Source organism: Xenopus tropicalis, chromosome 1 (genome assembly GCF_000004195.4).
Source record: "Xenopus tropicalis strain Nigerian chromosome 1, UCB_Xtro_10.0, whole genome shotgun sequence".
Classification (NCBI taxonomy): domain Eukaryota; kingdom Metazoa; phylum Chordata; class Amphibia; order Anura; family Pipidae; genus Xenopus; species Xenopus tropicalis.
Window position 1 is genome coordinate 49,262,754 of NC_030677.2, and position 27,289 is coordinate 49,290,042.

The window sequence follows — 27,289 nt, forward strand, 5'->3', positions numbered from 1 at the left end:
CAATAAATCTTTCCTTATCATGTGCTGATAATCTCCTGAAACTTTCCTACTTAGCTCTCATCTCCCCCATTGCAATCAAGTAAAGACCAAGAGAAGGAATAAAAGTCGGCCACAAATCTCCCTGACGAAAGTTCCTGTGAGGAACTGAAACGTGTATATATCTATATATATATATATATATATATAAAATCACTCAATGGCATTTTTTCACTGATGTCACTTCATGTGTGCTTATCTACTATGGATATAAATAGGCGATACGGTAAAGCCGGCCATAGACGCACAATATTATTCTACGAAACCTTTTTTTGTACGATATTCGTGCGTGTATGGTGGCTCGAAGAGGCGTGGGATATCGCAAAGGCTATGGATATCGCTCATCTCGTCAATTAGCCGGGTTAAAAGATTTGGATCGGGTGCCATAGAGGGCGTACAAACAAAATCTGCATTTAGGGCTGAATCGGCAGGTGGAGGTAGAGTTTCTATTGGTTATATCTCTATATCTGATAATACAATGCTGAACGTCAGTGGAGGGTGGGAACAAGCAATTGTCGCACGAAAGATCGTTATTGTTACGTGTATGGCCAACTTACAGTAACTGGCATGGTTGGCTTGAGAAAGCTCCCGATGGGGACCAAAATGTAACAAGTGTAAGGCTGATGGCAGACAAGGCGTAGGGTGGATATTTTTGGTAAGCGGAAAAGCGCTTGCTGAAAATACCGCCCTACGCCTCCTACATGTGCCTGCACCCGAATGAATGAGATACGCTCAGGTGCAGGCACATGTAGTCGAAATACGCATACAAGACTTTGCATTCTCTTGTGTTTTTATGCTTATTTCGGCTACATGTGCCTGCATCCGAGCATATCTCATTCATTCGGGTGCAGGCACATGTAGGAGGCGTAGGGCGGTATTTTCAGCAAGCGCTTTTCCGCTTGCCAAAAATATCCACCCTACGCTTCGTCTGCCATCAGCCTTAGAGTCTTAGGGGCACATTTATCAATCCACGAACGCTCCGAATGCGTTTTTTTCATAATGATCGGTATTTTTGCGACTTTTTCGTCGGCGTCACGACTTTTTTGTATCTTGCATGTATTTTTCGCGACTTTTCCGTCGCCATCGTGAAAAAAACGTATTGTTGCTCTGAGTACGAAAGTTTCGGATTCATTCAAGCTTCAGTATCGTGACTTTCCTTGGGCCAGGTTGAAGCTGCAGAGTGCCATTGATTCCTATGGGAGGCTTCCAAAATCATGCAAAGTCGGAAAGGTTTTTCCTGCCGTTTACGATCGTTCCATACGATAAAGTCGCGACTGCGACAAAATAGTTGCACAAAAATACGATAAAGTCGCGATGGCGACGAAAAATATTTTCGTTTCCAATCCAAATTTTTTTTCCCATTCGGGATTCGGTTTCGTGTTTTGCTAAATCTGCCCCTTAGAGTTTTAAAGACAATAAAAGGAGAACTGGACTGTTACAAATGTCTCTCTCTTCACTATTACTGACCACAACCATGCCAAAATCAAGCTTCTCAGACCACACTTACATGTTTTAACGTTCCTACAAAGTACGGCTAAATCTAATAATACAAAATTGTACAAAGTATAGAATAACAGTATCTCAATTATGTCTTATAAGAGAAGTTGCACTGCCAGTGCCATTCTAATAGGAAAAATAAGATCTTTGTGCACAGTTACACAGAGCAGGGTAGTGCTGTAAAAGGCTCAATTCTTATCATTTTTTTTTTAATTTAAAGAATAAAGAAACTTCCATGCAGGGAAAGGTGAGAGATATTTCACCTCATATTCTATTGTTTGCTCAAGATCTGAGTGATATGGAGGTGAGGGATTAGATAAAAGGGCACAGTGTGAAAAGTGGGAATACCACTGTGCCCTTTACCAAATGCAAAACTACAGCAATTACAAGGCAAAGTCTCTAACTAAGAATAAGGTTATGGGTGCACTTACAGAGAATATTTTTTTGTAAACTAGAAAATGTATATTTATTTTATTATTTTAACATAACAAAACTATCCCTGAAGTATAGTCAGTATTGAGATATTAGGGTTAATTTATTGTTGGTGGGGCTGGGTACAGTGCAAGAAAAGTGGACAGCATGGCCTGAACTCCCCTAATGAAAAAGAATAGGTACTGGTACGCAAGGTGATCCAAGTGGGGGACAAGCCCCTTGTGTTTATTCCGTCAATACTTGGTATGCCCCCGAAACGTTGTGTGGTTGACGGAACAAACATGAGGGGCTTGTCCCCTGCTTGCATCACCTTTCGTGCCGTTACCTATTTCTTTCTATTGTGTTGGGAGAGTGCCATCTCCCCAGGGACCGTGCACAGGTGGAATCACTATAAGAGAGGGCCGGGAAACAAATAGGTATTCAACCGCACAGCCCTTAGATCAGGCTTGATGCATCAATCCTCGCAAGGCACACCGCTGAGCCATTCAATACAATCCAAATATAGAGGAGAGCACCATAAAGCAGAATTCTGCTAAAATGCTATTTATTTCAGACCAAAAAACACAACATGTTTCGGGCAGTGTGACACAATACTTACACTTGATAAAGGGCGTCACACTGCCCGAAACATGTTGTGTTTTTTGGTCTGAAATAAATAGCATTTTAGCAGAATTCTGCTTTATGGTGCTCTCCTCTATATTTGGATTGTAAGAGAGGGCCGGGAGTGCACATGTACATTTCTACTCGAATTTCCCCTAATGAATACATAGATAGCTAGACTGTGGTCTTGTAATATCAGGGTAAAACTTTGCTACACTTCTTCACATACTGTATAATAACAAATCAGCAGGCAGCATTTACCATTATATTGGTTGTTATGGGTTACTGCTCCTGAGCAAATTTTGTGCATTAAATTACATATGGGGCAAAGTATGGTGGTTCAAATTATGGTGATTTATATTAGGGAAAACAACCCCAGTTCCACACTTGCATTACATTACATTTTATAGTGCTACTCAAGGCTGAAAATTACTCCATTATTTTATACCACCAGTGGAACAAATTCAGACTGAAATAAAATTCTGGTTAGAAAATTTGTCTAAAAAGTGTAAAAACCAACGGCAGTCAACAAAAGTTTTTTTTACTCCATGTTTTTAAACTTGGCTGAACATTCACAATAAATCATTTTTTTTCATAGTGGACACATATGGTGTATTTCAAGGAATAATCCATTCCTATTAAGCATAATAATGCACTTCACTATGCAACTCTACCATGATATATTTTCCATAAGTACTCTATAGTATTAAACATTGCTTCCAGACACAAACTATTTTCGATTAATCATTCCCCTTAAACTAAAATATCTGATCAAAGCCATCCCCTTCCAACTGAAATGAGTGGTGTATTGTCATAGTATAAACCCAATGTACCACATTGGACAGACTCATTCTAACACAACAAGAAAATTGCAAAAGATCATTTTTTTTCTTCTCATTAAAGCCCATTCAAAAGAGAAAATAGCCTTACTTTATTTTTTAGATACACTGATTTCCTTTATGCCTACATGCTAATCACTTAACTTCAGAAAGCTAAAATAATCAGATTTTCATATATTAGTTCCACAAAGTATTGTCCTCCTTCCCATTTAGGTACTTTCATACAGCTAATAAAAAATCGACATCTAGGCACCTCTGTCTTTCATTCTTCAAATAGAAGCTTTCTGAAAAAGAGTGATAAGCTTGAGCAGATAGCGAAGGTGTTAAGATGGCACCATTACTGTCATTTGCTTAAAGGAAATTTAATATAAAGAGAACAAGTCTGACCAGATTGATGTTACCAATACTTTGATGCTTTGTCAGTGATTATTTACTTTGAATGGCTCACATTCTTAGCACTTTAGAGAGTATGGACACATATATTGTACAAGAGAGTTTGGTGACAAAGGTATATAAAAGGGAAAGGTTGAGTGACCTTTTTTTTTTTCCTTGGAACAGCTCAGTATATGTTGCAGATATGGAAATAATTTGAGAGGGGTTTTTTCCATTTATTGCAGGCAGCAAGTAATTCAGTATACAGGTAACATAACATAATACTGTGCTAATAATACAAAACAGTCATCATGAAAATAAAGATTATAAAGATTAAAGATAAAGCTGAATATAAAGAGTATAACATCTATCTTGCTGCATAAAGGTATCTATAACCAGCATTAACTACTGTGCAACATGTGCCCTGATTCTGCAGGTATAACTGTCTGGCTGCTGAAACTCACTGCAGGCTGTCTGTGCTGTAGACAAAACTAGTTTGCAGTGTTCTATAGCAGTTTTAAATAATGTTTTAAATCATTAGGTTAAATATTTCTACCTGTAAGATAGCAGGAATATTCACTTATTCCTGCACATGGGAACTGGTGCATCAGGTACATGGAACATGCAGTGTTATAAGAAACAACATGTGAGTAGTGAACTTGTTTTAAAGCACACATTTTGTTATAGGGGTGCATAATAACCTCATACCTCTTACATATAGGCAAGCCCCACTGAAGAGTGGACCAAGCAGCAGGAAGCCTCAGGAAAAGCTCATGTTAGTGTCAAAGGAGCCCTAACTAGTGTAGTGTTAGATTTCATAGGTGTCCATCACTGCAGCTATTGCAAACTGAATGCATTTAAATCAAACCTTTCCTGTAGGATTTTTTCGAGGTGTCTTGGATAGTTGGAATGATCTGGTAACATATGCTAGGAGCAGTGAGGGCTTAGTTAGTGAGCAGCCTTTAATTAGCACCAAGGATCGTGAGTTGGGTTAGTTCTCCTGTGAGTAATTCACCATCTCAGGATAGACCACAAATAAAAGTGTTCCATGGCAGTTTGCTGGAGAGTAATGTAAACCAAAAGTAAATAGGTAGCACCAACACTCATTATTGCTGTTAATGTGGAACCTGAATTTGGATTAAATCCTTAATATTTGAGAATGATTTTAACACCACATTGTATAATGCACACTATTATCCAAAGTAAGTTAAAGAACATTGAGTGTGAGGGATCAAGAGTGTTACCTACTTTCTGTTTAGAGTGAGCCATAAAAGGATCATTTAATAACCAAAACAGAGTTACAAAGATAGGCAAAGTGCCTGTACAATTTCCCAGTTACAATCATTATCATCCCTAAATTCCTATTGTACCAACATGCTTATACATTGTCTTAGAGTGGAGCTTATGATCTACGTCTCTATAGAATCCACAACACACTATGAGGAATTTGATAAGAGGTCAAGTAACCTGCCTGTATGTATTTTTGGAAGTATTTGAAATATCTGGAGGAAATCCATGTAGACACAAAGAAGGCAAACCATTTTTTTTGCAGATAGCATATAGGTTGGAAAGAAACTCTATACTTCCCCTAGAGTTAAAGACAGAAATGAGCTACCATATTTTAAAAGGTGCAAGAATACTGAATTTTTGCTGCCTAAAGAATTACTTCAGTCTAACAAAAATACCTGGCTGTGCATCTATAGTTCTGTATTCTTTGGCAGCCTGCCATTGTATTCATTATTACTTATGATTTAATGGCTTTTTTTTATTTATTTGTGTCTTTTCAATTTATAAACTGGTATCGTGCCATCTGCTCTGTCCCCGATTATCTTCACTACATAAAGTGTTTTTTTTTTAAGTAATATGTTGTAGTATGCATGTGAATAAGGAACTTAAAAACATTATGACTAAAATTGCTGGATGTGAATTGAAAACACAGGCACATCATACTTTGGGTTACTGTATGCACACTAGGTTGACTTTGTTTCAGAAATAATGACTCCTGGCAGGTGTTCAATACAGTACATGGATCTTAGTAATGGAAAGTACAGTGTACCTGCAGATGGGCTTATATTCCCATTCCTAAGCAAAGCAGTCAAGGGAGCACAAAACCTGAACCAATTAAAGTACGTCGCCTGGAATACATTGTCGCTAGGGCTTACAGTAGTCTTGAATAAAATGCTGGAGTTTGGATTCATATTTTGCAGAACAGTGAATAACACAAGTATGGGGCCTGTTATGCAGAATGATTGGGGCCTGGGGTTTTCTGGATAAGGGGTCTACTACTAAAAAAATATTTAAACATTAAGGGGGTTATTTTTCATGGTTCATATTTTTAATTTTCAACAATTCAAGTTTTATTTGCTCTAAAAATCTAAAAACATCTAGGTGTTTTTTGTGAACAATGAACTTTCAAGCAGCCATAGCTAGAAACACTATATTATAGTTTAATTTAAGAGTACACTGAGGTGTACTCGAACTGCCCTGTACAAAATAGAATTAGCAGAAATCATATTCACCATGACAATAATATTTTCTTTGTACACAGTAAATATTTATTTTGCAAACACCTTGCAACTCAACCGACAATAGAAAAAAAGATTGCCCAATTTGAGGTTTGTCACAGTGCTAAGTGAATGCTATAAAATGTCATGTTCTTTTTTCACAAAAACATGTTTCCAACTTTAAAGGGGATCTAAATTCTCACAAAAGAAGTTGGCTAGAAATGTTGTACATTATGTTTTGGGCTTCTGTACCAGCCCAAGGCAACCACAGCCCTTTAGTAGGGAATATCAGTGCCCCCAAAGATGCCCCAGTAGCTCCCCATCTTCTTTTCTACTGATTCACTGCACATGCTCTGTGCTGCTGTCACTTACTGAGCTTAGGGACCGATTTACAATATACTGTATATATAGAATATGGGGTCACAATATAAGGCTGATTAGAAATGAATACAGATAATTACTACATTGTACTTCAGAAACCAGTGCAACCGGCATTAGAAGTTAATAGTCAGCTCCATAGCATCAGCTTATATGACAAACCTTATCAAACCTTATTTTCTGCTTAATAATTTGCTACAGCCCCTAAGCTTAGCTTCTCAACAAAGTGCCGCAGACACTTTCCAAGATGGGGAGCTCCTGTGACAACTGTACAGACCTGAATCATTGCAGCTATTGACATGCTGAAATTTTAGGCTGGTGCATAAGTTTAGTAAATAAAATATAACATTTTTAGTAACCATGAGCAAATCTGTCCCGTTTCGCTTTGCCAAAACTTCTGAAAAATTTGTAAGATTTTTTTCGAGGCTGTAAACTCACAAATTCAAGGTATTTAAGTTTTTTTTCCACAATATTGTTCAATCAAGATTTTTATATTTGGATTTTTTAATAAATACAAATACAATACAAACATTTTTTTTAAATTGTTTAATTTGATGTAGTTTATTTGATGTAGAAAACAACTTAACAACCTATGAGTGTATTTAATCTTTGGGAGTTTTTTGTATTAGATAAAGCATATTTGATTAATAGGGGAAGAGCTACAAATACATATTTAAAAATAAGTGGACTGGAAACCTTTAGGGCAGATTTTGTTTTTAGAAGCTCACATAAACTCCTGAGAGTTTTTTTTATTTATAGTCACAGTAATTTATTGTAAATTTCTCAAAAAATTGAGAATTTTGGTGAAAGTTTTACAAAATTTTCGAGAATATATTGCCAATTCTCTTGAAAAATTGTTAAATTTAAAGGCCATTCCTTGTCATGAATCTTCTTTATTTTTTCAAACAGGAAGTGCTCCAGCGGCCATTTTAGGAGCATTGGTGCTCATTCTTGGAAAACAATAATGTGTATAAGTTTTCACTTAAAACTGTGTGAAATAGAAAACAATGATGGTCTTAACTTACCTTTGAAAGTGTGTAATTAACTTGCCCTAGAAAACAATAATGTGCTTAACTTCCCCTTGAAAATGTGTCAAGGACAGGCTGTCGCTGACTATTTCTCTACTATTCTAAGTCATCATAGGACTCAATGGTCTTGGCAGCTTAAACCTGGTGTACTTTTTGCTAGTCGAAAAATGTGACATAAAGTTTTAAAAACTTTGAACCTTTGTAGTTTTTAAAAAAAATTCTCTAATTTTTCAAGAAAATACTCAGAATGATCTCAAATTTTTCAAACAATCGTATACCCACCCAAAAGACACCTGTCTGTGTGGTCCCTTAAGGTGACCATGCACATTCAGATTTTTGTCTTCTTCCGCAAACATTCAGATATCGATCATACGTTTAAATGCAATGATCTAGAACTAACATTCAGACTGAAATTGTAGGATAAAGCCCTAAAAATAACTATAGTTGGCAGACACCAATCGTACAAAAGTGACTTCAAATACAAGAGACAATAATCGTACAAAAGTGACAAGTCAGATACAAAATACATGCAAAGATCTTATTATCTGACCAAAATTTTCCAACCTGTCCAATCAACTAAATGACCAATCACCATGGTACAAAAATTATTGGGATGATAATTTAGAGACACACATGGTCCAAAAATCGTGCAAAAGTTTTTTTGAATGATTAGATTGGTGTGTGTATGGCCAGCTTTAAAGTTACATTATTGTGACATTAGAAAATAATGTAAGTTAATAGATTTGGAATAGCTGTGATATATCTACAGATTTTATGAAAATGAGTTTAGGGACTATTAGGCACCTCAATATTTTTTGGTAAATTTTAGGAATCTATTTAGAAATAGTGATGAGCGAATCTGTCCCGTTTTGCTTCACCATAAAATTTGCGAAACGGCAAGAAAATTCGCAAAATGGTGAAAAATTCATGAAACATATTTTCTTGTTGCTGCATCTATTTTTTGTCGCCGTGGCTATTTTTTTGTTGTCTGCACTTTTTTGACGCGACCACGTCCAATTTTGCCATGGCCACACCCATTTTGTACGTGACAGCGCCCGTTTTACGCAACCGTGTCCTTTTTGACGTGCCCATTTCGACCCAATCGCACCAAATTTGATGCGCAACCAAAAAAAATCTGTGCAATGAATTTTCTCACAGCAAATTTTCACAAAGTTTTGCGAAACAATTCACCAATGGCGAGATGCGGAAATTCACTGCGAATCCATGCCTGCCGAAAATAATTTGCTCATCGCTATTTAAAAAAAATAAACTGTTCGTTATTAAACTGCCTCGCTAGTATAGATAAGCTTTGCACATCATTTTCTTTAGAACAAATGAATACCCTAAAATGATTACATAAATAAAGCGCTGGGAAATAAAGCAAATTGCCAATCAATTAGGTTAGCTGCTTCCCAGTCAGTGTCGTAGCCAACTTATCAGTTTCCTTCCTTGTCTCTGTTTTTGGAAAATTGATTCGCTGGTACTAGATGAACATATTGGCCTTACTCTTAATTAAAATCTGATACAATTTCTTGTCTGGTTCCAAATGTTCCAAACTCCTTCAGCTTTTTTTTTTTGTTTTTGACAAGGACTTAATGCATGTAAATAGAAAAGGTCACAAATGAAGTTTTCCGCTCAGTAAGCAGCATTTCCCTGGTTTGTCAAAAGTAATGTTTGCTGTGAATTACAACGAAAAAAAATGTCAAAAATAGAGAATAATATGAAGTAACATTAAATTCTTGCCATCGAAAGGCACTTGTTTTCAGAGAGTTCATAATAGACTCTACACATTTTTTGCAGTGTTATTTAAACATGATGAGATTGATTTTACTTCAAGCCTACTTGCCAGGGCTAAATCCAGTGTGTGTGTAAAATTAATTAGATGGCTTACATGAGATACAAGCCATTTTATCATAGATTTTTCAGTCAATATAATTGTTTTATTTCTAAGACAAGCATATCCCTAAATGGGTTTTCCATTAATTCAGCAGCTGCACAAATGGATGACAAGGATAGGGAAGGGACAAAACGACGACATTTGTCTAAGCTCTGAAAGAAATTAGTGCTGTCCATCACAATCATAGCATCGTTAAAGAAAAACTAAAGAGAGGAAATAAAATGACAATATCTCCCCTGCAAAACAGACTGTCTTCTTGAAACAAATGATATGTTTAATAAAAAATAAACAATGCTCCAAAAAACAGTACAGTATCTAGAAATGTAAACATATAGTACAATGTTCCTGCAAATAAAGAATATAGGGGTCATATTTGACCACAAGCACAGTTACAGTTTTTCCTGCAGTGAGTGGCACATTAAATCCCCACTGTGGGGAAAAAAACATGGTTATTGCACTCACAGTTGCAATTTGCTTCCTGCACATGTGGACATTAGTGATGGGCGAAATGTTTCGCCAAGCATGGATTTGCGGCGAATTTTGTCGTTTCACCATTGGCAGATTGTTTCGCGAAACGGATGAAAAAATTCACCATGCATCCAAAAATTGTCGCCTGTGCCTCCAAAAATTGTCGCCCATGACAAAATAATACCCGCACGACAAAAGAATAGCCGCGCGACAAAAGAATAGACGTGGGCGCAACATTTTCATCACTAGTGGACATAAGTGACCCCCAATATATGTGAATGTATAGTTCTAGTGAATTACACAAAAGCAAGGGTCTGCTGGTCTGATTGGGACTAGTTTCAAGATTTTAATCTGTAGTTTTAAGTAAAGTATTAATATTTGTAAAAATCTTGACCCACACATACACAGCAGGCTTTGGTTGTAAATCTATTTAACAAGCTGTAAACGGCCAGTTCTGCTCCACATGGCTGTATATAAACCATAGTGACTATGATACTATCTAGCTTGCTGTACAGGGTGCCCTCTAATGTCAGCAGTGTTGAATAGCATTAAACATTAATGAAACTTAACAATCATTTTACACTACAGTTCCCATTGAAGTCTCCCAATTGTTGGATTCTGTAGTGTCACAATAAAGGATCTAGCAGTGTTGGAATGGCCCACCAGGACACCAGGAAAACTCCCGGTGGGCCCAGTTGTCAGTGGACCTTCTTGTTTCTAACTATTTATTTCATGGTCATTCCTTACTTTTGTATGGGAACAAGGAAGCTTGATAGATGGAAGAATGGAGTATAGTATGTAGAGAAAAGAAACTAGGATAATTAAAAGTTAGGAGAGGAGGAATTAAAAGTTTGAGAGTGGGCCCATTTTCCAAGGTTTTTTGGTGGGCCCCTGCCATCTCAGTCTGACACTGGGATCTAGCCATTTAAGTTCAAAGACTATTTGTTTATTACATTAATAAAAAAGAACTGAATTTCTTGTAAAATGATTATGATTAAAAAGAATACTGGAGTTCTGAATAAACTGAAAGGGCTGGCTTACTATCACCTGTAGTTTTTTTACCAACATTAAAGATAGTTACTGCTTGTTGAGATAAATAACAATTGGCTCTGATTTAGGGTCCTATTTCCTAAAGATTGTGGGGTTTTTATTGCAAGATTCAGCTCAATTGTTAAAAAACAACTTTGATAAATATTCATTAAAATGCTTTCCTCACTGCCAGGAAAGTGTTAATGACTGTAATACAAATGCAAACTGCTTAAAATCGATCAAGAATTCAAAGCCTGAAAAATGTAAGAATACCACGTCATTGCAAAATACCAAAATATACCATTTTTTTTTTTTTTCTTTTTGCTGACATATCGCAGAATTAGATTTTGATGCCACAAAAATGAAAATGTAAAATTAGGTGGTGGATAAAATACTTTAAAGCATTTTCATGGTGTCACAGATGAGTAATGCAATCTAGCAGTAATACATGATGGTTTTATGGCTGGTATCATGATGCTAGCAGGCACATGCCTAAATAGTTATTATCCATGTCGGTCTGGAAATATTAGGGCAAAGTATGAAACCTTCGTGCCCCACAACACCTGCCAAGCAATTTATACTAACAGAACTTGAACCAATACTTCATGGAGGGAATGAATGATAGCAAATGGTTTTAAAGATAATATATTTGGATCTTAATAACTGTACAGACCTATTAATGCACTCACATATATAAAAATACATTCTGCATGCATACCTATACTAACGCTAGATCTTAAGATCACAATAGCCCTTTATATTATGCTTTTCCAAGATGGTTCCTCTTTGTAATTTATCCTTCAGCCAGTTCGTTATCCAATTACAAATATAAAGGGGGTGCAAATGGAAGAGCACTATAGGGCTGTGGAACACTTGCACTGCTCCAGTAGAAAAATCTGGTGCTTAGTGAAGAGCACAGAGGCCTGTATCTTTTTTGTACAATGTGTCACACATTGGTCAAATTGCAAAAAAATGCTGGCCTTTTTCACATTTTGTACACTGTGCAAGGCATTGTGAATGAGTCCTATTACGGTTCAGGCCAGTAACCTTAAACAATAACATTCTTTGGTACAGTACCAAATTGCTTTAGTAAAGTCACCCCCAGTGCTTATCAAGAGTTCTCCAATCATTCAGTCATTTGAATGATGTTCTTAAAGGACTTCTGTGTCAAGTAAATATGTTTTTTTTATGAAATGCATCAGTTAAAGCGGACCTGTCACCCTAAGAAATAAGTTTAAATTATTTTCTATATTGTTAGTTGAGCAAAATAAACTTTACTTACTCTATATAAATAATATAAATCTTGTTTCCTTCCGTCTTGGAATTACTCAATCAAAGCAAGCAGGCAGGCACCATTTTGTGGACACTGTTATTAAGGCAAGCTTTGTATCACCCCAAAATCTTGTTTATGTGCCAGAATGGGGGACCAGATGCCCAGGCCCATGCACTGGCTACACAGTTAGATGAGGAGGAGGGAGGGGAGAAGTGTGATGTGCAGTGACATCTAGGAAGTGCTGAATGGAAAGCTAAAGTTACTGTCTGCCCCGCCTCTATGCCTAAGGCATAGAGGCGGGGCAAGCAATATATGATTGACAGCTGTGATTTTTAAATGCCTTTATAATGGGTTTGGATGTGTTAATATAAAAATGAATTTGGGTTTCATGTTTAATTTGAACAGGACTTTTATTATACAGATTTTCATGTCTGGGTGACAGGTCCACTTTAATAGTGCTCCTTGAGCAGAATCCTACATCAACATTTTCAAAACGGCAAACATGCTAAAAATGCTTCCATTCCCACCTAGGTGTAAATATAAGAGTAGCACTTAATAGTTAAACACCCAAGTCTGGCCATGACTCCTTCAGTTACATTTATTAGGAGAAACAATAACTTATCTGAAGGCAGTTGTATTGTAAAGTGCTATCTCTTTCTAAAAGCACAGGATCAAGCACAATGACTTGTGATGGCTGCCTACACACTAAAAGAATACATTTATTGTTTCAAGAATAACATTTTAAATGGTAGAATAAATTATTTGCAATGTACACAGTGTAATTTAGTAATAAAAACAGCACCACAAAAATCATAAATTTTGCCATACAGGTACCTGTATTCCTGTATTCACAAGAAATTTATAACATGCACTTTTGCATTATTTACACACATTTTTTATGAAACACAGACTTTGTAAGTATTTGAAAATTGTATAATTTAGCATTTTATATTTTACTTGTATAGCCCAGAACCCCAGTCTATGCAGACTGTGTAACCAAAGGCCAGCTACCTTATCTAGCACTATAGTCATTTTTGCTGCTCATAAATGTATGTTCATAAAAATGGACCTTATCTATTACCATAATCAAAATGTTTGCAATTTCCTTTCCTCTGTGTTTAGTTAAATATTCACTGATGACAGCGGATCTTTGTTTGATTACATTTTGCTGCACTCATTTTTTATGATTACTGAGAGAAACTGCTTGAGGTGTTACGATACAGTATTGTATATTTCTTTGAGCTTTACTAACTTGCGGTATTTGTATTCATGTTGTTTCCCTCTACTCAGAGAAAAAAGTGATGAGCAAGAGAAATAGCACTTTCTTTTAGCAGCCCATAGAGGTATGGTTAGTCTCTAACAGATCACTATAAAAAGGAATAGCAAAGTGTTCTGGTCCTAATCCCTGCTGTAGTGGTCTGAATTATCTACTAGGTTCTTTAAAGAGGTAGCTAAAACTTTGGTCTTGACAGTGAATTGTTAATGTATATGGCCTTGGGGTGTAAAGGCATTTATAAAAAGGTATTTGCAGAATTATATGTCCTCAAACTGATTTTACATTTAAGTTCCCAAAGCTTTGTACTGTACCATTAACATTTCAGCGGGTCTTTCTTTACTACCAAAGAATCTTAAGCAAGAACTTAATTACATGCAATTTTACATCCTTAGCATAACATGATTTACCTTTACAGTACTCAGAGTTACTGTAGATAGTCATTATGCTTTAGCAATCACAGAAAGAACAGCAAGACAAGGTGAATAGCTTCATAAATGTTTCATTGCTTTTCTGGGATGCTCTAACAGTGTAGGTTCTGCTAAAAATTACACAACCCAAAGGTCCTTGCCGATACAGCACTATGTGCTGCCCAAGCTATGCCACTTTCACATAACATGTTTGGCAAAGTAGATTAGATATTCAAGGCCTGATTCACTAAAGTGTGATAAAATGTGCGCTATTTTTAGCGTGCGCTATAAATTTTACCGCGTCTTAATTTTGGCGATTTTTCGCACAATTCACTATAAGTATACTTGCGCTTTTTTCCGCGCGATATTGCATGCGTTATTTAACTCGTGAAGACTATTTCAATGCGGTATTTGCCGGTACATGCGCTAAATTACGCACGCGAATAGTCGCCGAATATGAATGGTAGCATAGAAATAGTGTATAAAAATTGTCGCCACAAATAAATGGTGTATATAAATATTAGCCACATATAAATGGTAGCATATAAATGGTATCATATAAATAGTAGATGCTTATAAATAGTAGCCACTAGTGATGAGCAAATGTGTTCTGGTTATCTTTAGTGAAAAATTAGCAAATCTTTCGAAAGATCCACGAAACGGCAAAAATGTTGTGCGGGCAAAAAAATTGTTGCCCGTGACTATTATTTTTTGACGCTTGTATAAATTTTTGGATGTGCGTTGAATTTTTGCGTGGCGAATTTTTTCATGCGTTTTGCCATTGGCGGATTGTTTTGCGAAACGCATGAAAAAATCCGCCACGAAAAAATTCAACGCACGTCCAAAAATTCGCTGCGAATCCATGCCTGGCGAAACATTTCATCACTTGTAGCCAAATATAAATAGTCGCGCAAATGAACACACGCCATGTTAGCCATACACGCCAATACTTGCAGAAAATTACTGTATTAAAAATGAACATTTCACTGCAAACTGGCGGCTGCGTCACTCTAGGGGAAACACAGACTTCATATATTTTATTGCAAAAAAAAACATTTACTGTACTTTTCTATAATTTTTCGCCTGCCTGTAGTAGGTGTTAATTTTCGCATAGCCGAATGCGTTATTTAGCGCGCAAAAGTTATAGTGAATCATGCGATCGTATTCTTTTCAGCGCGGAAATTAACGCATGCGGTAAAACTAGCGCAAGAAATACCGCATTCACTATGGTGAATCGCGCGCAAATTATCGAGTCTTTTTTACCGAAAAAAAGTGTGCGATAATTTTTATCGCACTTTAGTGAATCAGGCCCTCAGTATCTTTAAATATCAGTCTTATATAGTAGTTTAAAATCATAATAATTTAGGATTCTTAAAAGATATGTTTGCACTGTATCTTATGTTGTAAGACACATTTACCATTATTGCTAAGGATGCACCAAATCCAGTTTTTTGGGTTCCCTGAATCTGAATCGTTATTACCATATGCTAATTAGGATTTGGGAGGGTTAAATGTCAGCAAGAGCAAAGTGCACAGTGATAAAAATTCCACTTCCATGTTAATATGACAAAAAGTCACATGATTTTTCGGATTCGGTTCGGCCAGGACTGTGGATTCAGCCAAATCTGAATCCTACCAAAAAAGGCTGAATCCTGGGTAAAAACTGAACCAAATTCTGTATTTTTTTTTATGCCAAATTCATGGTGAAATGCAAAATTTTGCTGCAAATCCATGCCTGCTGAAAAAATTCGCTCATCACTTTAAACAACATGCTCAATATACAGTCCCACAACCTGCACCCCCCCAAAAGCATATGTAATGCAAATTCTACTTCTAGCTTGTTTAAAAGTTTTGAAACTTGTATATTGTCACTTAAGCAAAGATATCTTCTGATCAAATGTTCTTTTATGAAGCTGGAATCCCAGGGCCAGTAACCACTATAATCAACTTTAAAGTGTTTATAGAAAGCAGAATGTATATGAATCAGACAGGCAGGCTTAGTGCTTAGTTTTCTACCAAACCATGCACCAACATGGATTTTGTCTGTAATTTTAGGTTTTGGCTTTTACATTTTTTTCAATAGAAAAATTGTTTCCTTTAGAAGATTAAATAAAATTAATGTTTTTATTTTTAATTAATCAATTAAAATATAATGGTATTGGGACCAGGGATTTTCTGTATAAGGGTTATTTCCATAATTGGGATCCCCAAACTTTAAGTCTACTGAAAAATCATTTAAACATTAATTAAACCCAAAAGGACTGTTTTGCCATTATTAAGGATTAATTATGTCATAATCAGGATCACATATTCTGTACTGCTTTATTATTACAGAGAAAGAGGAAATCATTTTTTTTAAAATTTGATTTATATGATAATAATTGAATCTATGGGAGTCTTCCTATAGTCTTCCTATAATTTGGAACTTTCTGGATAATGGGTTTCCTGATAGTGGATCCCATACCTGTAATAAGGTTTCTTGCAATGACAGAGTGCAGTTAATTGCAGGTCACAAAACGGTTACATCATTGCTCCACCGAGTATCAGTAACTAAAAGGAGAAGTTTAAAAAATATTTAGGCTAAAAAATGCTGCACCTTATGTTTTGTGCTTCTGTACCAGCCCAAGGCCACCATGTACCTTTAGAAGTCAGGATATGTTCATCCAAAGATGTACTCGGTTCCATAATTTCTGTTCTGCTGACTTATACAAACAGTAGTACTAGCTTTGGGCTACTGCCAGGTACCAAAGTGCATAGAAACATATACAATTTGCAAAGGTCAATTAGTAATTAATTCATACTCACATCAAATGGGTGCATTAAAATCAGTGCATTTGATAATCTTAATTTCTTTACAGGTATTGAACTTATGAATCAATATTATGATAACATTATTTTGGATAATAAATCCCAGGTGTTATTAATCAATTAGACAATACATCCCAAAATCTTATTATACCACAGGACTGGAATTCAGAGGTGGGCCAAGCCGACCAGGCACCCTAGGAGTTGGCAACAGAGGTACCCGCCTAGCACCCCCCTCACTGTTGCACCCTAGATAGGTGCCTAATGGAATTGCAGATCCTAATGGAATGCAGATCCCAGAGTTGCATTTATGCCATTTGGCTGTAGTTTTGGCTTTAGATAATGTAGTTCATTAGCTTAGGGGAGTACTCCATTAAACCTGCTGTCTTTTACGCTACATCAAGCAGCGACAGGGATTCTTTCTTTGAAAAGTTCAGGCCAATCACCTCCTCCACTGATCTGGTATTAAGAGAAATGATTAGGAACTAAGACATAAAATAGATCAGGGCATTCAAATGACACAGCACAACGGTAGCACAAACCAAATAGTTAAGGGGTGCCATGGCCACAGTTTAATGAAGTAAAGAAGCACTTTACAACACATTTTTAATTGTTTCTGTGTTGTATTTCTGACTGTATTTTAGTCCAATGTGCCCCCGGTCTGCATAATTCTTAAAGATTCTTTTTTGCTTCCCAATCATCAAACACTGACATTTGTTCAGTTTTCTATATATGCAGAATTGTTTGAATGTGTGTCTGTATAATAAGTAAAAATTGTTGTATTTCCGAAGTAGTTTTTATCTGCGATAAATGTTAAACTGACTTTCCCATTGATGGCATCTTTTTATTCCTTTTAAAATGTGTGCTCCTGCAATCTCGGCTCTCATTTTTCCATGACCTTGATGAAGCAGCAGAGTTGTATTCATGTTTATAGCCATATAAAACAATGCAGCATGTTTAATCTTTTTCGTTAATTGCAAAAAAACTGTCTATACAAAAATAAAACTCTATTAAATCCTTTTAAGATGTTAGATGTTAATGACATTTGTTTTCTTTCTATATTTAATACAATGTGAAACACATTAAACGTTGACTGTTGCTGACACTAGAAATCAGATTATTTGCAGAATTCTTTTCCTATTAGCCAATTTGATTAAAATCCCTCATTTATATGCATAGTTAGTTGTAACTTCTCAACACCCATATACCGAAGGGCCTGTTTTACATATGGCAGTTATGTAGTATGGCAACTCACCCCCAAATGGATACATTTGATAATTCTATTAAATATATCTAAAAATATTTTAAAAATAATGTTGCCATCATTGGTTTACAATAGGAACGCAGGACATGAAATAATACGTTTCCAGTTATTAGAGAGTATAATAATTATCACACCAATTTATCATGCATAAACTCACTTTGTATCCTACAGATAGAAGTCAAGAGTTTGGCATGGAAACACATCAAATGGGCACAGCAGTAATAATGTGTTGAACCAATAACCAAATAAGTAAATTTTAGCCAATCGTAAAAGGTTCTTCCCATTTAGGGACTATAATCAACAGCACCCTATTGTATGTATAAGAACTAATAGCATCAAGTATTTGATTGAGCAACCAATAACTTTAACATTCTGCTGTCTCAAATTCTGGCATCAGAACGTTTTGTGGATTATTGTGGCTACAGTAAGGTATGATCATATGCTTTACAACTAGTAGAAAAGTAGTATAAAACTTTCTGAAGTTGCCAGCAACTAAATTCCCTGGTTATAAGCAGCCACTGGTAAAATGGGATGTCATATCACATATCACTTGTGGCCAATTTTAGCATCCCAGTAATATTGCATGCCAAAGAATTTTATTTTGAATAACAGTGCTTAATATGTCTGTGTGCCTTCTCTGTCAATGGACAGAGGTTAGAATGTGATTAGCATGGGAACTTTGATTTTTTGATCATACACAGTGCTGTGTCCAGTGACAGAGAAGCTATAGTAGAGGGTGCAGACTGCATGCCATAGGTGTCACTATGTATGTAGGAACCACTGTGCTCTATATGCTGGGGCTACTGCGTCGTGAAATGCTGGGACCACTCTGTCACCAAATGGTGTAACTAAGTCCTAATATGCTTGGGTCACTGTGTCATAAATTAATGTGGTTATTGTGGTTATTGTTTTATGAAAGGGGCCTCTTTGTAAAATTCTGGGATTATTATGTCATGAAATATTGGGAAAAAAGTTCTCTGTGTCATGAAAATCTGGGCTATGTGTGTTATAAATTACTGAAGCAACTGTGTCACGTAATGGTGGGCTATGTGTGTTATAAATTACTGAAGCTACTGTGTCACGTAATGGTGGGCTATGTGTGTTATAAATTACTGAAGCTACTGTGTCACGTAATGGTGGGCTATGTGTGTTATAAATTACTGAAGCTACTGTGTCACGTAATGGTGGGCTATGTGTGTTATAAATTACTGAAGCTACTGTGTCACGTAATGGTGGGCTATGTGTGTTATAAATTACTGAAGCTACTGTGTCACGTAATGGTGGGCTATGTGTGTTATAAATTACTGAAGCTATCGTGTCCCGTAATGGTGGGACGACTGTGTCCTGATAAGCTGGAGCCAATATTCCACTATTCCATATACAGTATATATATATATGTTAGGGGGACTGTAGAAGAGGCAGATTACTGAAACATTATTGGGGTTACTGTGTCATGAAATGCTGGAATTGCTGTGACATATATTCCTGGAGTCATATTATTCCAAAGGGGGTCACATAGCTGTTTTGTTCTGTGGGTCATAGTGCTGTCTAGAGATGTAGCGAACTGTTCGCCGGCGAACTAATTCGCGCGAACATCGGGTGTTCGCGTTCGCGCAAATTCGCGGACTTTTGGCGATGTTCGCCACGTTTTTTTTTTGGCGTTATTTTTTTGGCTTTTTTTTTCTTTCGTTATTTTTTGGTGTTTTTTTGGCGGTTTTTTTTTTTTCGTTATTTTTTGGCGGTTTTTTTTTTTTGGCGGTTTTTTTTTTGGCGGTTTTTTTACAAAGTATTTTTCAGAGAAATTTTTGCTTGATCCCCCTCCTGTATGCCACTGTCCAGGTCGTGGCACCCTTTAAACAACTTTAAAATCAGTTTTCTGGCCAGAAATGGCTTTTCTAGGTTTTAAAGTTCGCCTTCCCATTGAAGTCTATGGGGTTCGCAAAGTTCGCGAATATTCGCGAGTTTTGCCGAAAGTCCGCGAACGGGTCCGCGAACATTTTTGGCGATGTTCGCTACATCCCTAGTGCTGTCCTATGCTAGGGTTTCTGGGTGCCACTGAGCCTAATGGCCTAATGGTTAAAAACCAAATAAATGATTATTAGAAAGACAAATAAAGAGAATCAGCATTCAGTAATTCTAGTAAAGGACTGCAAAGACCTGCTTCCTTAGAGATAAGACAATTCCAGTAATTTAAAGTTATTACATCTCCCATGGTCTAAAAATCCACTCTAACCTTCAGGAAAAATATAAATTAGGTTACACTGTGCTAGTACATTCAAAATTTACCAGTGTACTGTCATCACCCATGTACGAAAGTACTAATGCTTCACTTGCCATTAAGTGACATATGCCAGCACTAATTACCACAGAGCTTTTTTCACTGTATATGGTCAAGAAAGGTCTTTAAGACATAATTTATTTAAGTGTTACATTGGTCAGTAAATTGATAACGAGCATATCAAAGATTCTGTAGCTCTTTGTTTTCAAGCTCAGGATACAGGATAGCAGGCACAGGATAATAGGCATTCTAGCTGAACATTATTTGTACGCTGCTCTATGAGCATCACCAAGTCATGGTTTGTGCTTCTCAAAATAAAAACAATCTGACATTTAACATTCCAGTATATTCACTGAACAACAACTTCCACATTTAGTGTCAGACGTGTATTTTTTTTACATCTAATCATAGATTCTAAAATATTCTATGTAATATACATTACATGGTGTATGAGCACATAAATGATAATGATAACTGACATAGTTTCATAAAAATCTCTTAAAGACCTACTTCTAAATATTTATACTTATGGCCAGTGGTGTACATATATTTTTGATTTCCAAAGTCTTTCAAAGAAAGAGGGAATGACTGCAGTCAATAGTCTTACCCTGTTACTAACCATTTCCCATTAAAATGGCAGGCAAATGGCTTCCCTAAAAGTAAATATTTTACTATTTGTATCCATTTATAGAAATTAAATATGTCATAGCCGATCTTCTTTTCCCATTATAAAAGTCATCTGCTGTTGGGGTTTATTTTATCACCACTAGGATCAAAATCATCATAGTTTTTACTGTTACTGCTGCTCCAAATGACAAAGAGGTAAAAGAAGCAGAAGCTAACTGCCTTACCTGAAAGGTATTTTTATTATTATTATTCATAAAGCTCCATCAATTTACGCAGCGCTTTACAGAATAGAGGGTACAAAAGACATAACAGTTAATAAGTTAACAGTTAATATAAACAATTCACAAAAATGGTTTGCAGTTACATTGTATGAAGATCGGCGACACTAGGGGGAGGGCCCTGCTCGCAAGAGCTTACATTCTAAAAGGGAGGGCTGAGACATAAAGTCAGGGTAACTAGCATGGCGCTGGAGTTCATGTAGGTGTGTAAAGTGACAGTAAGTGTGGAGTGAGAGGTGAAAACCAGTGGTTATTGAATGTTTGGGGAATTAGGTTAAGGCTTGAGTGAAAAGGTGAGTTTTAAACGCCCAGCATCTGACCAGGGAACTAGCACTTATATGTCACACACTGTGCCCTACAGCACTTATATTTGCCTATTTGTGTCTGTAAGTTACCCTCCCATATAGATTGTAAGCTCTACGGGGCAGGGACCTCCATCCTCTTGTGTCTTTGACTCTTAACTTATTGCAACTGTATCTTGTATTTATTTGTGCTTATTGTAATACTTTGTATTTATCTATTTAATACCCCTGTTTATATTAATGTATTCTACTGTACAGCGCTACGTACATAAGTAGCGCTTTATAAATAAAGTTATACATACATACATACATACATACATATACCTTTCTGATAAAGCTTACTTAGTTTTTACCTTTTCTTTTCTTTTAAGCACACAAAGAGCATCTTTTCTACCAGTTGACTAACTAGCCAAAATAAACCCCAGGCATAAGCACCCAACTGGTAAGCATTTCCCCTAGCTGTGATAATATAGTATAACACAATGAAATCCTTGAACATCATACTCTAACCCCTTGCTATCCTAGAGGTGGGTACAAGGGACTGTCCAATGGTTCCGGCAAAAATGGCACTAGCAGGCGTTACTTCTGGCGCCACATTATTATCATGTTTCACTTATTTATAAAATGCCAATATATTACACAGTGCTCTACAATAATTATTATATACCCTGAACATACAGATTACACACACTAAAAGCTCTGCCACCCCCTTCCTAGCACAGTGGTTTTCCCCTTTATGCATTCTCCACCAGCAGTGTGTTATTTGATTATCATTATCATTCAATATACATTTTTTCTGGAGAATGCAAAGAGAATTCCATTGAAAGATATTGATCAAGAAAAAAAAAATTCAGTAAATCTGTACAGTTAGCAAAAAATACGCCTCTATTCTTTCAGTATCAGGTTATGTGAATGATATTGTACTAGACACTAATTCCAAAGTATTCATAGGAAATGACTGATGCTCGGGAATGCCCTACATATTCTGGATCTTGGAATAGGAGTCACTGACTAATGGTATAGGAAGGCTGCACCATTTCATTTGCAGGCATTTGATCAAAATTCCTAACATCAGCTACAATAACAAAGCAGGTGTAAGGCACTTGTGAGACAGACGGGTTTTATGTCGATGCAATTCAAACAGTCTTTTATTACAGCATATTTCATTCTGCGAAGCTGCAGATCTGCATCGTTGGCTCTGCGCACAGAACTAAATGTGCCTTGTGTTTTTTATTTCCTAACAACTGAGGGTGCATATGAGAAAAATCTACATTAATTGTTAAATCAGTCTGTGAAAAAAAGGTTTATAGAAGAGCACCATTTGATTTAGTAAACTGACTAAATGCATCCTTAGCAAGATATCTAAGGAAGTGGTTTAAAGCAGGCTAGGTCCTTGAAAGATCAGAAAGATATGTGTAGTCTTTAATGCACTGCAGCAACAGGGCATTTCAATTAACCCCTGGATCAGAAAGGGAATTTGCTTCAGTAGAAAAGACAATATATGATCATATTACAGCCCTGTCATTCTTCTGTACTGGTGTCCAATTAGATCCGACTGCTGTTGTAATAAAGAACGTTAAGGACAAACCCAATAGGTCAGCACTACTAAAAAACCTACAGGTATACAGTATATTCAATTACCTGGAAAGAGGGAAAAGTTATTATAAAGCATTTAATAAAACAGTAATGTGATAAATAGAATCTTTTTGGTGGTAGGGATTTAAAAGGTCCTCATTAAAAATTATAATCCTGTACTTTTAAGAGGAACTATCATAAAATCAAAAGGTATAGACTGAAAAGCTTATGTAAAATGAGACATTTTACTAAATATATTGTTTTTTCTTTTTTGCACCATTTAAGAGATAATACAATAATGTTGAAATTTACACTTCTCTCAAACTCCTCATGGCCAACTTGAAGATGTGAATGGCATATGCTTCAGCCAATAATGGAATTGCTTTGATAGACAAATCGCAGCACTTCTCACATTGTTTGGTTTGTGGTGGTATCTGACATCATAATTTAGTGCCAGGTGCCTTTAGTTATTTGTCTGATAAACACTGTGCTGGGCTCTGGCGATCCAATAATATAATCCAGTAATATACCATGCTGGCCAGTAATATACTGTAATTGTTCCATGGGTTCAGTAGCAAGGTTTAAAAATTAAGGGCAGGCATGAAAATCGCAAAGCTAACGTATTATCTTTTAAAGGGTGCAAAAAAGAAAAAACCTTTTGATTTTATGATTGTTCCCTTTAAATAAAATTATTATGGATCTCTTGGTTTCTACATATATACTGACAGTACCATATTCTCCAGCATTCCACCACAGGGGAGGGCAGAAACAAATGCATTCCATACTTCTGTATGTGCCCATACTTACACAGGCACATGGAAGAAATAAATGCAGGTGGAATTGAGCGTGTTGCGCTTAACCTGCGTTTGACTCTTACATGCGCCTGTGTGAGTACAGGCACATACAGAAGTATGCATTGAGTTTCTTCCTGGATTCCCCTGTGGTGGAACAGAGGAGAACGCACTGCAGGGGAATGCAGGAAGGAACGCTTGTGAGTATGAGTCCTAATTCTGGAGGAATTTTGGGACATTACATGTGGATGAAAAAGTTGCCAAGAAGAGGGCTTTTTTTCTTCTAGCTATTAAATTAAATTATTTGACATTTTCTTCTGCCTCTTTCAAAAGGAGGTGGCCCAGCAGAGCTTTCAGTCTGGAGACTCCAGGAGCCAGTTTTTCAGGAGTCAATAAAAATGCCTGTATGTTTTTGGAGTGTTGGAGGAAATATGGGTAACCTGAAGAAATGCAAGGGGTAGAACAGAGAAACAAACCTAGGAGCCCTATATTCTCTAATATGACTCTTCTCCAATCTGTCTTTTCCCACATCAAATATTTGTTTAATTCACCATATATTTATTAATAAATCATTTGTGTCTTTCTTTTCACCAGCTTCTGGCATTGTCTGCTTTTTACAGAGTGCAACTATATCTTTAAATTTTCAAATGCATCAGCAGATAAATGAGTTTCATGAAAATTCAAGATCTTAATCGTAGTATAAAATATCAAATACATCCTTATCATGAAGTCAACATGTTTACTAGCCCAGCAGTATATTAAATGTGATTTATAAAAAGAGATTATTTCTATGAGCAAACAGTTGTGTGACTTCAAAATATTTACCTCTGTCACTGAAGTCATCTACCAGAATCATTTCTTCTATGAGACTGTCGGGAGTCCTGTTGATCACGCTGTGTATGGTTCTCAGGAGCGAAGTCCACCCCTCATTGTGGAATGGGATAATAATGCTGGTGTTGGGTAGTCTCTCCAAGTACAGTTTGTGCTTACAGCTGTAAAGGAGAATATACATAATACATAAGCAAGTCTTCTAGTCTATTGAGTCCTATTTAAACAAAAAAAAAGTACAGAATACTGTTGTACTCAGCAATATGTAATCATTCTTTGTAAATTTAGGGGAATGGATGCACTGTATTGCCTTATAAATGATAATAAGGAAATCAAGTGCAGTCAGCAAAGTGCAATACTGAGCGCAATCACCATGTTTTTGAAGTCTGCCAGCCATCATTTCCAGTGTTCAGCATGTGAGTGACATATGGGCAGTAGCGTGACTACAGAGGAAGGAGGGGGGGCAGGTGGGCCAGCCAGACCACAGGGTCCACATACTCTATAGCATTAAAATCCCCCAAAAGCTGCTCTTTTTTAAAAAAAATATTTAAAAAAAAATATGCTCAAACACGTGTGCAGGCAGTGGGGTGGGCAACGTGGGTTGGAGCTGCTGTGTTTCTTTTGCGGGGGGGGGGGCTGGTTTTCTCTTGTTATTCCTCTGTGTGTGCGTCCTATTTGTTTTTGGGCACCTGAACTGCGCTGATTGATGCACGGCGCTGAGGTTCCCCATGCGTCAGTAGGTGCAGCAGTTCACAAGTGGTGCTACTGTAGGGAGGAGCAAGGAGCACGTTTTGACTGATTTTTGTGGGGTAAAGTGCAAGTTGCCCACTGTGCTCACAGATGTAAATAAGCCTTACATTCTGCCCAGCCTTTCAAATGAACCTATATTATAAGTTAAATAATTACTGATTAACAAGAACATATAAATACCTGTAAACTATATGCTATAAAAAGGTTTATTATCACATACACCCTATTGTTTCTTATTATACTTTTTAACCAGTTTTAATATCACAAATTTTTGCTTACGAAAGTACAGTATACAGCCTACTTATCAAAATATGAAATGAATTTTTCATTGGAATAATGCTTTGCATGTGTCTCAGCACTTCTCCTATAAAAGGTTCTCCACTTAAATTTTTTTCTAATTGTTTTAAATTGCTTAAATTCTCATTTCTGTGGCACAAACAAAGACAATACTTAAAGTCAATGCTTTTTGCACAACCTTTCTCCTTATATATCACCCCTCACAGCCATTTAGCACCTGGTGATTACATTTTGCTACCGTAATAACTTATGGTGTTTAATATGTAACTTACTCTCTAGCTTTTTTAATGAAGGTTATAAAGTTTTTAAGGGTTTTTTGGTGGGATCCACTATAGGCCATATGTATACTATATTTATAGAAATTTATTAATAAATGCTATTCATCCACAGAGCTTTTTATAACTAAATATATATTCTGTAATTGATTACTAGGCCTTAAACAATAGTAATTACACTGGTAATGCCCATTCACTGAGGCTTTTTTTTCCTTCACTGCAGAGATTGTATTAAATGTTTGTATTGTGTTGTAGGGGTTGACTAGCTTTCCATAAGAAAGACGTCAGTCAAGTACGCCTTATTACTGCCACAAGGACACCACCTGAGAACAATAATACTAGCCCTGCCATTCACTGATACTAATGGAACAGCATAAACTCAACAGCACGTCAGTTTGGACTTCAGAGAAAACCTCTAAGAACTAAAGGTGTGCTCAGTTTGGAGCTCAATATAGAAGAGCAACATTTCATTTACAGTATTTATGATTCTGTAAAGCTCTTTAACTTGAGCTGTTCCTTGTACAATGAAATGCAGAGAGCAGCAGTAAATATGTGATCAGTTGTACTCAATATTCCAAGCTGTGTCACCTGTGTCAACGGGTGCTTGATCAGCCTTATGGAAGGCTGATGGTCGTACAAAACAAACCTAACCAAACCAACCGGTCCCGACCAGAATTTCCCTTTTATAAGAAACTCACTCAGTCAGACAGTCCAGGGTGAATTTATAAAACCCACGGCTTTATTAACACATTGATTTATAACACAATAACTTGTAATTCAAATAGCAAACACAACAGGAATGTTTGCCAGAACTCCACAGGTAAAATGTTTCCCCAGGTTTTGCAACAAAAAAAAACGTCTACAGTATCCAATATATTATAAAAAAAATTGCGTGACTTGGAAAAAGTCAGCGTGAAAAAACACCCATTAACTTCAACGCATTTCATTAACTTTTTGGCAAAGAGAAACTGGACAAATTTGCCCATCACATATGAGTGAACAGGCTACCCTGCCAGCCACCTGACGTGTTTGGGCAATTAAAGGCAAGGCAAGGAGTACTTCATCCCCCTGTCTCCTGGGACCAAGGAGGTTGTAACTAAATCCCATTAAGCAGGGCAACACCAGTTCCCCTTAACACCAGCAAGTCTTCTCCCTGCCGATCACTGCTGTGACAATTATCTCT

At 36.6% G+C, this 27,289-nt stretch overlaps 1 protein-coding gene across 1 annotated transcript in view; it reads right to left on the reverse strand.

Moving 5' to 3' along the window:
• galntl6 (polypeptide N-acetylgalactosaminyltransferase like 6) overlaps positions 1-27,289 on the reverse strand; it is a 520,631-nt gene that overhangs the window by 301,519 nt on the left and 191,823 nt on the right. The window contains exon 4 of the mRNA XM_031895455.1: positions 24,782-24,948. Coding sequence (XP_031751315.1) covers positions 24,782-24,948 — 167 coding nt within the window. The remainder of the gene's footprint in view (positions 1-24,781; positions 24,949-27,289) is intronic.